This window comes from Adiantum capillus-veneris, chromosome 2, assembly GCF_014529385.1.
Source record: "Adiantum capillus-veneris isolate H3 chromosome 2, ASM1452938v2, whole genome shotgun sequence".
Lineage (NCBI taxonomy): Eukaryota > Viridiplantae > Streptophyta > Polypodiopsida > Polypodiales > Pteridaceae > Adiantum > Adiantum capillus-veneris.
This window is the reverse complement of record NC_140932.1, coordinates 8146461-8161736: the sequence shown is the minus strand read 5'-3', so window position 1 is coordinate 8161736 and position 15276 is coordinate 8146461. Positions and strand designations below refer to the sequence as shown.

General features: G+C 42.7%; 1 protein-coding gene and 2 pseudogenes across 1 annotated transcript; 2 read left to right on the top strand and 1 right to left on the bottom strand.

Moving 5' to 3' along the window:
• Nucleotides 1-4090: 4090 nt before the first annotated feature.
• On the bottom strand, nt 4091-8926 carry LOC147462340 (uncharacterized). The gene is made up of 5 exons (XM_086483601.1): nt 8526-8926; nt 4725-4792; nt 4468-4653; nt 4313-4378; nt 4091-4229 (listed from the first exon to the last, which is right to left on the bottom strand). The coding sequence occupies exons 1-5, from the start codon at nt 8698-8700 to the stop codon at nt 4221-4223; spliced, it is 504 nt and encodes a 167-aa protein (XP_086339727.1). The 5' UTR covers nt 8701-8926; the 3' UTR covers nt 4091-4220.
• On the top strand, nt 5787-8519 carry LOC147462341 (phosphatidylinositol 4-kinase gamma 3-like; annotated as a pseudogene).
• Nucleotides 8927-9963: 1037 nt separating the features above from the next.
• On the top strand, nt 9964-12656 carry LOC147462339 (uncharacterized; annotated as a pseudogene).
• The last annotated feature ends 2620 nt before the right edge of the window (nt 12657-15276 follow it).

The following is a 15276-nucleotide window of genomic DNA, read 5'->3' as shown; positions in this document are numbered from 1 at the left end:
AGAATCAGGGGCAACTTTAAAGGCCTCGGGGGCGGAGGCTCTCGAAACTTTTTTTTCGCCGGAATATTATGGTCGGACGGCGGCCGGAAAGTGGTCGGAAAACAACCGGTCGATTGACCGGTGGTCGAAAGTCAATGGCCGGTGGCCGAATTCAATGGCTGGTGGCCGAATTCAAAAGCGGACTTGTCTTCTCAAGGACGGCCACACATGGGCGGATTGGAGGGTCCGATTTGGACTTATTCGCACAAGGGCGGTTACACATGGTTCTCTCATAAGAGAGGGCAGCCCTTTTGGCCTATAAAAGGAGGCCATTTCTACACACATTTCATAGTGTGAAGTTGATGCAACAAGGTGAGTGTGAGGTGGTGAGAGTGAAGCAAGGCGGGAGCTCCATTAAGGATATAATCCCTTTGTAAACTACTTCTTGTTTTGAAGTACTAAAGCCATTGAGTGGCTGCTTTCCCGTGGACGTAGCCCACATTGGGTGAACCACGTATATCGTGTGTACTCTCTCTCTCTCTCTCTCTCTCTCTCTACTATATAATCTCGTGTATATAAATCTGTCTCTCCCCATTAAGTAATCTACTCAATTATCTATTTAGCTACGTCTTATTTCCTAACAAGTAGCTCTACTAAGGGTCTCTTTTAAGCGGCTAAACACGCAGGACCCGGGCCGTGGGCCCATGGCATGCATGTCCTGACTTGAACTATCAGGGTTTGGTGTTTGATACCCCTCCATGACTTCATAGTCAGAGGAAGAATCACTAGGCGCGATATGAGGATCTTGGGTCGCGCTATCTTGAGTCCCGGCCGAAGGTCCAGAACCTAGGGTGGAGGAATAATGGGTGCCCGCGTAAATGGAGGCACTACCAATATGCTCGTGCTCTAACACTCGTCCAGAGCGTAGGTTCATATGACTTGGATTCCCTAGAAGTGTTAGTGAGGACCCGTGAAGACTGCTCACCTAGTAATTTTGGGTGTTTTGTAACCCAAGTCTTTTCTTATTTATTGATTTTTTGGTCTTTTTTTTTTAACCCAGCTATAGAATAGAACGTATGATAGCTCAAAACGAGCGTCTCGGTCAGAGAGACGTGCCGTGCTTTACAGCCCTCCGTTTGGTCACGTTATACCCTCAGAATTTCTAAAACCGTCAATTTCTAGTAGGGAACTAGGCCCGAATTAGAAAGTCTAAGGATGCAAGTGGGAAGAGAAGGGAGGAGAGTGGAGGACTTGCCCCACATGCTCTCATTCCCTCTTGAGGGGGTAGGGTATATATATAAGAGTGAGTCTAGTATATATCATAAGACCGAGGACTAAGGCTTGGGCTTGGGCTTGGGCAAATGATCCCGATCCCGATCAAAATTTTAGTGTAGCCCCTCAGTCACTCACGCTCAAATATTTTCGATTTTTTTTTTAATTTTTTTTTTAATTTTTTATTTTTTTTGGGCGACGATCGCGCGCGGATTTGGTGACCCTTTCTTGACCACACACACTCTCACCTACCTATCCTCCCAGTCAAACAGCTCACAGACAACTCACTACCTTATCTACTTACTAACAGTGCTGCTAACCACTAACTAATCTGTTAACTGCTTTTTGACAGTGAGCTAATTGTCCACCTACTTCCTCTCTCACTACCTGCTGTGCAAACACTGTGTGCAACCAAACCTTGACAGAAAACTGTGTGCAGAACTGTGTGCAAACAGAAATTGCTAACTGTCTTCCTACTTATTCATTCACTACAACCAAGCTAACGACTACTAATTGTGCAAAGATTGTGTGCAAACAGAAAACACAACATTATGCAGAAATCACAGAACTTGCAGACAACACAGAAATTAACAACATACAGAAAAACAACTCATTCCTCTTCCTCTTCCTTCCTACTACAAACTACTCATAGGAGAAGCACAAAGTGCCTCTTGGGCTTAGTGCAGGGCGATTCCCCGGCAGCGGCGCAAAAAATGTGGCTCCTTGCCGTACTGTCGAAGCAAAGGACTTGCCGATACACCGTGTGCGAGCCACAAATGGCTCCAAGCACACAACAAGCTTAAACTAACAAGCTCAAGAGAGCAAAGGGTGTGTCACTCACCGCTCTACGCTCGCCTTCGTGGTGGATTCCTCGCTGCGATGAAGAAGAAGCTGCAGTCATGCCGCGCTCAACCGCTTCGCCGCCGTCGTGCTTTCGTAATGCTCGATCGCACACACACTCTCCCTCTCTCTCTCTCTCTCTCTCTCTCTCTCATACACACACAAGGAGGTGAAGAAGAAGAAGATGGAGATGGAGCAAAAGCACTCTTCTATTGCACAAATGAGAGAATGAGTGAATTTTAGGTTTAGTTGGCTTTTATATGAGCTCATCCCATTCACACTTGGGCGCCCATGCTTAGCCAACTAATCCCTTGCATGTCCCAGTTAGAGTGCGTCTCTCATCGGCGATCACTCTTACCCTTTTCCTATTGGTCCGACAAGCCCGATACCTGACTCTACCAAATACATAATACACGTCCGTCGTAGGTGATGGGGTGTCCATGAGCCGTGAGGGTTAACATGCCCCTCTTCCCTCTCATTGGCGATCACTCACCCTTTTCCTATTGGTCCGACAAGCTCGGTACCTGACTCTACCAAATACATAATACACGTCCGTCGTAGGTGATGGGGTGTCCGTGAGCCATGAGGGTTAACAATAACGCAGTTACAAATGTTTTTATAGAGGTTTTTTTTTTACAAAGATTTTTTTACAAGACTGTTTTGATGCATTCAAGACGACTTTATGCAAACTAGGAAAACTAACTCGTGACTCTTCAAGAGCTTTACCAGTATTATTTATATACAATGGTAGACCCCTATTATGCTTCCAAGACCTTTACCTTGGGTAAAAAGCGATCAGATTTCCTGCAAGATTGATTTTGAATGTGCCAATGCATGTTGTCGATGTCAAGATCTCTCTTGCAAATAGTGAACTTTTAGAATACAAGCTTTGAAAAGTCTTGCCCAAAGCCAAGACCTCATCAACAATAAGACCAACTAGTTGTGCAGAAATGACAGGGCCTTCGCTTGGCTTGATCTTTACTTGAAGCTTGAGAATCTCATAGCTTGTAGTCGTCTTTTGGCAAGTGATACAAAATAAACCCTCTGTAGTTTTATGAACCTTATTTGATTTGCAAATGGCACACAGTGTCTCCAAGAGAACACCATTTATGTTAGAGAAACGCAAGACGCCGAACACCTGCAGGTCGAAAGTGAGAATTAAGAAACACAAAGGAAGTCAACGACATTTCCAGGCAACTAAGTTACCCAACATTACCTACTTCCTATAACCGAGACTCTCAACCTGTCTTGTAAGTTTGTAAGAGATGAGATTGCAGACGCTTACTGTGGACAGGCACCAAGATTGTAAGATCCACAACAGACAGCGTATTCTCACGGCCTAAGAAAGCCCCGACATTCCTTGCAACAAAAGTTTTCACTTCGCCATTGTCAACTTCCTTTTTGATAGACTTATACTCTTCTTTGCGATCATTGACAAAAATCAACTAAAAAAAAAGCACACATTAAATGATACGAAATTTTTTTTACCTTAAAAAATGCAAAGGATTTTAATATTCGAGGCTTACAGTTGCTCGATCCTTGAGAGTAGAACCATCAACCACTAGTAGCTCTCCACATGTGGAGTTGGCATAGATTTCAAAATGCTCTTAATAACAAGAAAAGCAAGCGTACCCAAGTAACTTTTTGCACCACCTAAACCCGCACTTGCTGCCTCATTTAAGAAAAACCTTAGCTTCGTTTCCGGATAAAAGCTCAAGTGAATTGGAAATGAAGCAATGCAAGTGACGATGGAGGTAACATCCAAGTAAAGAGAGAGAGGTGATGTTCCACCGTTTGCCTTGTTCTTTGTTTTGATTGCAGAACCCTCTATCCGCACAAAACTACCAACACTTAGAAAGGAAGCCAATTGACTTATCAAAGATGAACCGACGACAACAATGACTGTGTTGGAGTTGTGCGAATCCACAAGATCAACCTTGAAAAACTTCACAATTTTGGGAACGAAAACTTGTATGTACCATAATTGTTCAGCACACAACCTTCAATTGCAAATCTAAGAGTGATGCCAGAGAGGTCTATTATATGCAAAAAAGGCACATCATGTTCTTCAATATGAGGTTCTTGTTGCGAAAAAGGGTCGACTTTCACTTCATTGTCTTTGGTATCAATTAAAGCATCTACAAAACAATATATAAGAACATGAAAATCTATTCACATCAAAAGATAAGTAGATAGTCAATGTTTTTGGTTTAATATATACCATGCCTCTCGATCTTAACAATAACCATCTTTGCTTTTTGCGCTTTCGAGCATCCAACTTGTGCACCTAATGTAAAAGATGTGACATTTCAAAATACAAAAGATAAAACCAGTCTTGCATGGGCTTTCTTCAAAAGAAGGTAGAATTAAACGTACCGCAAGCTTGCCCTTTGCCTTTTGAAAAAGATGGTTGGATAACGAAATTCGGTTCACTGTACACACTACACTTACACGAAGTTGTCGGAGTGCTTGTAAATGACTCACATCAATCCGTACACATTCACGTTTGGAAACTCCACTTTTTGAACGTACAGTACGTGCAAGACTCGCATTTTTTCTTGGCTTTACGAAACGAATATGCTTAAGTAAAAACACCAAAACACAAGGAACACCATAATCTCCATACTCCATACCGTCAATCTCCATGCTTTGTACACCACCACGACTATAGGCCATATTTCAGCACGCTTATTTGCTTTGTCTACATGACACAAACAAAGATAAATACTGAGAACACTTGCAACTATGATTCTTTCATCGATCATCCAAACAAAATTTAGAAGGAAAAGGAGGAGGAGGAGGTAGGGATTCAATGGCGTTTTGAAACAATAAGAAACTTTATTGCATCACCGATCCAACATAGAGTAATGCCACATAAGACAAATAGTAATGGAGAGAGCAAGGAAAGTAAATGTCATTTATTTTTCAGGAGTGACAGGCTATATTGAACCACCAACCCACCGTAAAGCAGGAAGAGAGAGAGAGAGAGAGAGAGAGAGAGAGAGAGAGAGACCAGTGTAAGATGTAAGGTTGCAATGCTAAGGGCACCGAGTCAGAGGAGAGAATATTCCACAAAAGAGAGAGAGAGAGAGAGAGAGAGAGGTGGGGGAATGGGTGATCGACATTGGGAATGCCTCAGGAGGCTCGTGACACACGATGAGACAACATTTTAAATCACGAGAACCTTTTTTTTTTAAGACAGAGGAAAAGAAAAGAAGAGGGATAAGCAGAAAGAAAAAGGGGGAAGGGAGTGCTCGACGTGAGCTAAGCAGGTTCACACATAGCGTACATAACGAAACCCCACCCTCAGTCCCTTAAACGACAAAGACCAAGCATTGCACACACAAAAGAACACGCACAAGTGAAGGGACACAGGCCAAGCAAACACACAATAAACATTGTCTTGCAAAAGAAAACAGATGATTAGAAGGCCTTGAATCCACAATTGCTGCATATCTCAACCGACCCGCCTTTAGATCCCTTTCTTACTAAACTGTCAATGGCCACAAGCAACATATGCAAGTCATAACGTGAGACACAGTAAAACCTAACGACTCAACCATCAACAACAAAAAACCACTCCAAACACGACAACAAATGAAACAAGCATCCCCAAAAGTCGAGATGGATCACGTGCCCATGCACACGAGAATTCATGCACCAAAGTAGTGGACACAAGAAGTACTAGCCTGCAAAAGCAAGAAACTTATCATAGCAAACCGAAGTCAAGATGTCTGCATGTCCTTATTAAAATCCACAACAGAAAGGAACAGAAAGGCACATTCGTGCCATCTATAAATCTTCAAGCATGCTTTAAAAAAATTTCAGAACGCAATCCACAGCATGGAATCACACTAGCCTTTTATAATAGAATATCTATGCACATAAATACACAAGCATTGTATGCATCTATCTGTGTAAAAGATTTTCATGTATTTGTACAAATGAATGCACCTGATCACGAGAAAAAGAACATATTCCTGCTATCTAAATATCTTTGACCATGCTTTAAATAGAAAAAAACAGAACACAATGAACAATATGACTCAGAACGCAGTCAACAGCACCGAATCACACTAAGGCCTTCCGCGACCCTTGCGCTTTCACCATGCTGCTTCTGCAAGATGCGCTGGAGCTATTTGCTCCCAACTTTGAATTGAACATCCCTTGCAAAGGTGGGCTTCTGGTGCACCGTCTTAAGATCTGCACCTGCGTCTTCACAAGCTTCACAAGCGCAGCCACCATGGATGTACTTTGGATGACATTGTAATGGAGATCTCCGATCTCTCTCTGTAACATTCCCTTCCTAGCAGGATCTTGGGCCCAAAGGCTCTTCTTAAAGATATTTGCAGGAAGACTCTACACCTGTCGCAATGGCAGCCTCTATGCTCATCGTGAATCCTCTGCCAGTGGAGGATTTTGTTTCATCTGGTATGTGCCGCCGAATACTGGAGCATTTTAGCCTGGAAGAGAAGCCTATTCAAGTGTTTGTTGCTACCATGGGTAAGGATTCATCCTTGGTACACCTGGAGGTGTCCAAATCGGATACAATCGCATGTATAAAACTCAGAATACAGGCAGACAAGGGGTTTGTTGCAGACCAGCAGAGGTTGGTGTATGCAGGCAAAGAGCTGATGCGAGATGAATGTCTATTACAGGATTATGGCGTACAAAATGTCTATTACAGGATTATGGCGTAAAAAATGGCGATGTGTTACACCTTGTGCTGCTAATACCTAAGCTCATATCACTAACCTTAAGGACTGTCGATGGGAATTCCTTTGTATATAAGGTTTGGCAAGCTGAGGACTCCAAAGATTTGCACAGATTCATCTCCAATGTAGATGGTCCCTTACCACTGGGCCTTCCAGTTGTGACTTTTGAAAGGTGAGCAGATAGAAGACTCAAAACATTGTAGAGGAGTTGTCATTGAGAGGAGAATCTGTGTTGTTTCTCCATGTTCACAGGCCGAATGTGTGTTCCCGATTTGTGAGTGCAAAGGAAGTGGAGCTTGTAGTGACATGAATAGATGAGGTGCCACTTACAGGTTCCGCAGGGACGGTGCAACAACCAATTTTCCAGAGAATAAAGCATCTCAGAAAGGAGTTTCTCGCGTTGGATTTAAAGTAGGTAGAGAAGAGAAACACTCAAAACAGGGTTTGCAACATCAAGCCATGTTGTTGCTTCCATCTAGATATCCTATTAGTTTTGATCTTCCTAACTCTTTAAAGGAACTTGTAGATCATGTTAAAATGGGCTTGCATGCTGGTCAGGCTCCTGGTCTGACGATAGAAGGCTCTGGGGGGGTGTACCTAGTGAAGGATGAATATGGCATGCACAATGTAGCAGTGTTTAAGCCTATGGATGAAGAGCCCATATCAGTTAACAATCCTAGAGGGTTCTCTAGAACTAATCATGGGGAGGGCTTGAGAAAGGGGACAAGAAGCGGTGAAGGAGCTTTCAGAGAGGTGGTTGCCTTTGTCCTCGACCATCCAACTGGGAGTGTGAAGAGCATGACAAAAGAGGAGCTTGCGAAGACGGAAGCAGGAGGGTTTGCAGGGGTTCCACCCACTACATTGGTGAGATGCTATCATGAGGCATTTCATTATGGGTCTGATGAGCACAAGCTGCGCAAAGCAAAGATGGGATCATTACAACAGTTTGCGCATGCCATCAGCAGTTGTGAGGACATGGGATCTTCGATGTTTCCAGTAGATGAGGTTCATAAAATCAGTGTTCTCGATTTGAGGCTAGCAAATACAGATAGGAATGGAGGCAATATCCTAGTGTGCGAAGGGAGAGAAAAGGCGTTAAAGTTGGTTCCAATTGATCATGGTTACTGCCTACCTGAAAAAGTAAGATACCTTGTTTGATGGTAAGTATGGATGCTCCTAGGTTCCATCGTACATATATTTTTTTTAATATGGGTAAAAATGCTATGGAACTGATGTAAAGATACAGAGACAATCTAACTTTTAAACTTTATTTTACAGGGCTCCAAATACAGTGTACATTTCTGCATAATTGTGCATCTAGTAGCATTGTAGTTTGTACTCTTCATTGGCAAAACCTTCATGTCAGCCTGTCTCCTTCAGGCCAATGATGCACTTTCTAATGAGGCTACCGTTCAGCTGTCTGCTCAGTTTTGTGGGTTATTCTTACAGGGCTATGGTGTGGGCGATTCACCAGTAGATGGTCCTCCACCCGGCAAAGGTCCCTCCATTGTGGGGGAGTTAAAACACTAATATTGGCTGCCTTTAAAGCCCACAACTAAAATGTGCATCTTTGGGTGACTTGTATGTCGTAGCTTACCATGCAAACAAGCAATACCTTTTTGAATGCAAAAGTTTCGTCATGGAACGCAGTAATATCATAAGAAAGCAGTCCATACAAAATAAGCATACCCAACACATGCTCAAGAAGAAGAGCAGTACCTGATACACAACCCTCAAAAACGCCTGATGGTCCCAATTTCATCAAGACCCACCTATTTAATCCCGTCACACACAACAGCCGGAAATGGGAACTCCGTAGGAAGCCATCCCGCAATGATGAGGCGGATCCAAAGCTGATCGAAACAGCATGGCACGCCCGTTCTCGAATCCGCATCTGCACGCGCGTGGAGCAGAGAAAGTGAGGGCGCAAGGGTCGCGTGCATCAGAAAGAATCCCGCCATGTCAATTCCAAAAGGGCAACAGCAAGGTGTCTCCTCCCGACCAATTAGGGGGGGACACACACATGCCCCGACTTTGAGCCAAACACTAAGGCTGCCAGTCAGTGTTCGGAAAAAATGTGTCTTAGTTCACATTCGTGCCGTTTGGCAAAGTGATTTTGCCCTTTGGAGTGGTCTCCCAAAGGAAGATGGTAGAGGTGAATATATATTTGGTCAAAAAGGAGATATGTCTTAATGCCTAGAAAGAAGTAGGAAAATCCTCTTATTAAATCTCTAAAAAAAAGAGATTTCCCTTTTTGTATATAAGTGAAGAGGAAGTGTGATTTTATATATATATATGAGTGTGTGTGCCATGTATAGTGTCACATGTGAGAAAGACAAAGGCCTCTGGAGAATTGAGATTGAAGGGTCGGGACTCGTCGCTCATATTCAAATTTCAAAGATAAACAAAATTTTATCAAATTCAAATGTCAATTTGTCCACGGACCACAGTGCACATGGACTGAAAATCACAACTCACATATGGTGAGTGTTAATAGGTTACGGCGCTACCTTACAACCCAAATTTCAAAATTAAAATAACTTTTAACTTTTTCATTAATTCGCACCATCGCCAAAGCCTGCAGCCCAGCTTCCCATCACCCATCTCCTCCTCATCATCACAATCAGCCTCTCTGTGCAGGCGTTTAGCTTTCACAGTTCTGAGTTCACTCATCTCCAAAGCTCTCTCTCTTACACACACACACACACATGAGTCCACAGGTGACATGACAATCATCCACGTAGCGGCAGCGCTAAGCGAACGGTGGAGAGTGGACACTGGAGTGAAACCTGAGTTAGCTCAATCTAGAGTCTAACTATCTAGGAGTCAACTCGAGCCTGCTGCAGCCTGCCTCGCATACATACGGAGAGAGAGAAAGAGAGAGAGAGAGAGAGAGAGAGAGAGAGAGAGAGAGAGAGAGAGCTAATAGCTAGATGTAGCCTGTAGCCTGCTATCTAGGAGTCAACTCGAGCCTGCTGCAGCCTGCCTCGCATACATACGGAGAGAGAGAGAGAGAGAGAGAGAGAGAGAGAGCGCTAATAGCTAGATGTAGCCTGTAGCCTGCTATCATCACGATTCACGAGCAGTGGAGGAGGTCCTGGGTCCGTCCACAGATTACTGCTCGCAGCTCACTGGCTCAATGCTTAATCGTAACACTATGACAGCCCTGAGCCAACTACAGCCCATCGTGAGTATTAAGCATTAAGTATTGACTCTCACTGCTCAGCTGCGAGCGTTTTTGGCTAGTGCTGCGTGCAGCAGCCTGCATCGAGTCACGCCGCACGGGAAGAGCTAGAGCCTAGGTAGTAGGAGTGCTCACTGCTCAGCGCGAGGCGGAGGCAGAGGAGCAACTGCGTACAACGGCTGAGCCTTGAGGGCAACAGGCGGAGGCGGAGGCGGAGGACTCAGGAGGCAAGTCAGAGCTGCTCGAGCGCTCCAGCTCCTGTAAAACAGATTCGGCAGAATCCAGAAGGTGCAATTTTGCAAATTTCAAACAATGAAATTTTATATTTTCTTGAATTTGCCGAGAGAAAATTTTAGAAAATTAATATGTTTTGGATTTTTGCGCTATTCTACAAAAAAAAAAAATCTTGAATTTGTAGAGAGGCATTTTGGGACGGCTTTTCTCTATTTTGGGACGTCATTTCTCTTTTTTCCCTTGCCTTCCATCGGCATTTTCAAAATTGAAAACTGCACGTCGCACGATATTAAGCTAAGACACATTTTTTCCGAACATTGTAGGTATCCCATGTGGCTACCCTCTTCTCCTTAGTGAACTTTAGCATTTTGTCAAGCTTGACAACACCACAATTTACAAAGGAAAAAATCTAAGTGTCTATTTTTGTCAAGCTTGACAACACCTCAAAAAAAAACATGCCCTCTTTTGCTAAAACTATCAAAATGCTAAATAATATTATAGATTTGCATACATATTACGCAAATTTTAGTTTATATTAAGTATTCATTTTTAGAATGTTTATTAGTTTTGATTTTATTCAAATTTTAATCTCTTCAAATGTGAAATTTTAATTGCTTTACAAGTGGAGCAAGATGTTTATAAACTAAATGATTTGTTGTGGTGCTTTTGTATAGTGCCACGACTCAAGAAGACTCCTTGCTTAACTTGTTCAAAGCGGCTTACTTTATTGGGAGAAACAATTTGTCAATTTTATTATATCCTTCTTTGCTTGCTTTAATGAAGGATTTGGATGTGAAATTGATGACAAGCCTCTATAATGATGATAAAGCTTGCTCTGAAATGTTGCAATGTATTGCAAATTCCATAATGCATGAATCATTAGAAAAGGTACGGGAGAGTCCATGGTTTGGAGTGGTGGTGGATGAGTCCACGGATATTTCCATTCATCACCATTTGGTTATGTACCTTTCTTATTTAGAGGATGGATCTATGCCTTGCAATGCATTTTATGGCATTATTCACACCAATGATAGCACCGCAAAGGGGATTTTTGATACCATCATGCTTGAATTAGAGAAGTCTAATTTGGACCTCTCAAAATTAATTACATTTGGATCCGATGGTTGCAACACAATGGTGGGTAGAAAAAAAGGAGTGGCTACACTCCTTAAAAAGGTGAGTCCAATGTTAACGTCTATACATTGCGTTGCGCACCGCACAAATCTAGCCACATCCGACACAAGTAAGAAAATTGCTTTTGCAAAAAGAATTGATGTTCTTGTGAATGGCATAGCTAACTATTTTACAAGTAGTTCTAATTGAATGGATACCTTAAAATGTTTACAAGAGGAATTTGATTGTGAGGTAATTAAAATGCAATGTATCTTTGAGATACGTTGGCTTAGTCGTCATGCTTGCATTACAAAAATTTGTAAGTCAATGGATGCATTGCTTGTCGCTTTGGAGAAGGAACGCAAAGATTTGTATGATTTTTTGAGCACTTTGAATGCTTGTATGCTATGCATTTTCTTGCCGATATCTTGCAAAAGGTAACGGATTTGAGCTTGAGATTTCAAAAGGACTATGTAGATGTGACAACCATTCATGGAATAGTCACAAGCACAATCCTATGTATTAAGGATGAGTACTTGGATGAGCATGTCATAGACTTGAATGCGGCTCAAAGAGGTATTGGTGGATACCCTATCATGCCCGATTATGGTGCAAGCAATGGTTATATGCATGCTTTGAGGACCTCCTTGAAGGGAGACATGTTCTTTGGTCAAAAAATCACAAGGGATGTTGAAGGTGTGGATTTGCATAAAGCTTTAGATTTTCAATTCAAGTATGCAAAGAAACTTTGTGAATGCCTTGAAAAGTGCTTTGTTGATAATTCCATTTTGAATGCAATCAAAATATTGGTTCCATCTCAACATCCTATGCATGAGAGATTGCTCAAGGATTACGGGAATGATGAATGTGATAAGATTTCTTTATTCTATGGTTTTGCCAAAACGGTTGGAAGTGTGTCATTTGCTCCTATTCTTGATGGGGAGGCCTTCAAGGTTGAGTTTAGGAAATTCAAACGCCAAGCCGGCATTGATTTTTCCAAAATGAGCCTTGTTGAAATGGCTTCTTTGCTTGCAAATAATGCCACTTGGAAAGATGTTTTCCCTAATATATTGAAGCTTTCTCAAATTGCTCTTGTACAATGTTGTAGTAGTGCAATTTGTGAGAGGGGATTTAGTGCCCGCACTAAAATCAAAACCAAATGGAGGAATCGACTAAAGATAGACAGCTTGAATGCATTGATGACAATTGCCATTGAAGGTAGAGATGATTTGGACCTTTCAAATGCAATGGAGCTTTGGAAAAGTGATACAAATAGACATCTCTTTACTCAAGGAGGGATGTCAACCATTGATGTATGACTTGATGTGGATGCAAGACTCCTTTTTGTGCAAGCACATGTATGGGCATGGTTATGTCTTTTTGGCCAACGAACACTTGAAATTTTGTGGATGGTAGTATTTTTGATGTGGATGCTTTGAGACTCCTTTTTGCGGAAGCACATGTATGAGCTTGGTTATGTCTTTTTGTCGACCAAATGATGTTCAAGCACCCTTTTGTGGAAGGTAGTATTGTTTCGAAGAGAACCTTTTGGAGGTATTGGTATTTTGAGCCTCTTTCATGACTAGAAGGCTTGGAACATTTTGAACCTCTCTTGAAATACCCTCCATCTTTTCAAGAGTTTTTTCTACTTCTCAAGCCCACCCTTGATAATGTTATCTTTCTTTTATAAAGTTGATTTTGGTTGTGCTAACACTTTTTGTGATTGTCATGTTTCATCTTGATGAGTTTTTGTTGAAAGTCTTTTTGAAAGTCGTTACATGGATGAAAATAAGGTAGCTCTTTGCTACAAGGGAAAAAGCTTGGAAACAAGGTGTACTACTTATTTTATATCAAATGGATTTTCAAAGGACTTCAAAACTCAAGTAAGCTTTTGAAAATGTTATGTTACTAAAGTCAGTTTTTAAACTTTCTTCAGAGAACTTTTTGATTAGTATCCTTGAGTACTATTGTCTTGTCTTGTCTTGTCACTTACTTTCCTTGTTTAAATATTCAACTCAAAATTAGAGAATGAAACATAAACTTTTTGTCATTTACTTTTTAGGTTACATTTTCCTTTCCTTGTTTAAGTATTTAACTCAAAATTAGAGAATGAAACATAAACTTTTTGCTGGTTTTCCTAGTCCATAACCACTAGATCAAATTTACAAATGCCTCTTTGAAAAATTTGGGTAGGGAAATTTGTCATGTTGGGAATTTGGTTTTTCCCGAACACTGCTGCCAGTATGGCAGGCCAAAAAGAGTGGAAAAGTCAAAGTTTTACATGGGAAAAGGCACGATTTTCTTATGCAGAAAATAAACAACCTGTTCCGATTTTTCTACTCGAGGGTGTGAAAAGCGGTGGAAAAAGTGCCCTTTTTCTCAACTAGTGAAAGTTCTAAAACTTGTAGTGGTAGTTGGGATGAATTCAATGCTCAGGGCTTTCTGGCTCACAACCATGTCGATCAGTGGACTTGGACTCGAGGTTGCACTTGCAAGTGGCGTGCCAAGCCAGGGTCAATGGAGATGAACTCCACTTGAGCAACAGGTTTCAGGGGATGCATATGGACAGCAAAGCTAGGACAGTTCGGCAAGCGAGGCGATGGCGTATTGCACAGAGACGGCAACGGGGGAGCAGTGCACAGAGAAGGGGATGGCGGCAGTCCGGGGCACTTTATATCTCTTCGATATTCGAAAAATGCTAATTGGGAGGAATCCGAAGGAGATGCTCCAGGGGGAGTGACGAGGTTCCTACCACTGTCAGTTGGAGGAGTCAATGACAGCTGTCAACGCACGGGATAGGGCGGCAACGGAGATGGCTCTGACGTGAGCATGAGGCGCTCTTGGTTTGGGAACGCTGGACAGGAGCATGACGACGACGCGACGGAGACGGCTCTGGCGTGAGCACGGGGCGCTCGTGGTTTGGGAACATTGGGCAGGAGCATGTGCATCGCCGTCATGCAGGGTGACCAGAGGGCGGACGAGGGGACGTTCGTGGGCTGGATAGAAGGGGGTGTGGGTTGTGTTGGGAGGATGAAGGTAGCGACGAGGTCGGCATGCGCCAACGATCAGGTAAGCTCCTATGGGTGTAGTGAGTATGTGCAGTCGAGTGTGCTAGACTGTGTCGAGGTGGAGCTGCGGCAAAGCAGGATGGAGAGGTGACCATGTTCGTGCGCGGGGGGGGGGTTGGTTGCATGCGAGGCCGAGAGCAGGAGCGGGTGCAGGGCGAGGGGTGGGGAGCTGTCATGTCGAGCTGGGTGGTGAAAGAGGAGAGACAGGAGAGGTGTGGGCACAGCAGGTGGGCACCTTGGTTGTAGCGAGTTGCAGCATGTGCAGAGAGTACGCGCAGAGACAGAGGAGGGCTGGCAGAGGAACATTGCAGAGGGTTGGTTTTTTAACCTTTGAAAATGCAAGGGTGTGAGCGTGTTAGTCAGGAAAATATGTGGTATGAAAGAAAAGCATGTGAAAAGTCCAAAAGCAAATTCAATGATAACTAATCTTGCTTCGTGGGCCTTGCTATATAACATGGCATACACAAATTGACATTCATTTCAAGTTTTGTAATGTCAGTTTGATTCATCTAGAATACATGCACCCAAAGTACAATTGATCTCATCTAGGACTTGTTTTCATTCACAAATAATGGTCAAGACCTGGAGCAATTCAAGGTCCATTGCATGTCTTACAAAGCATGACATCTTTTATAAGGTTGCAAGTAGCCAAGGGATGGAGCTTGTGATATGGCATGTGTTACAAAGCTCCCGTGCGTGACTACAAAGTGGGAATAGTTGGGCAAGGGCACTGAGCAAGTTGAACACATTTGTCCTACTTTCTATGTTGACATTTTGTCTTACGATAAGGTCAAAATTCGTTTGGATTAGCATGGATACCTCGTCTATAATTATAATATCTGCCTTTTTAATGTCCAAATATCACTCATCG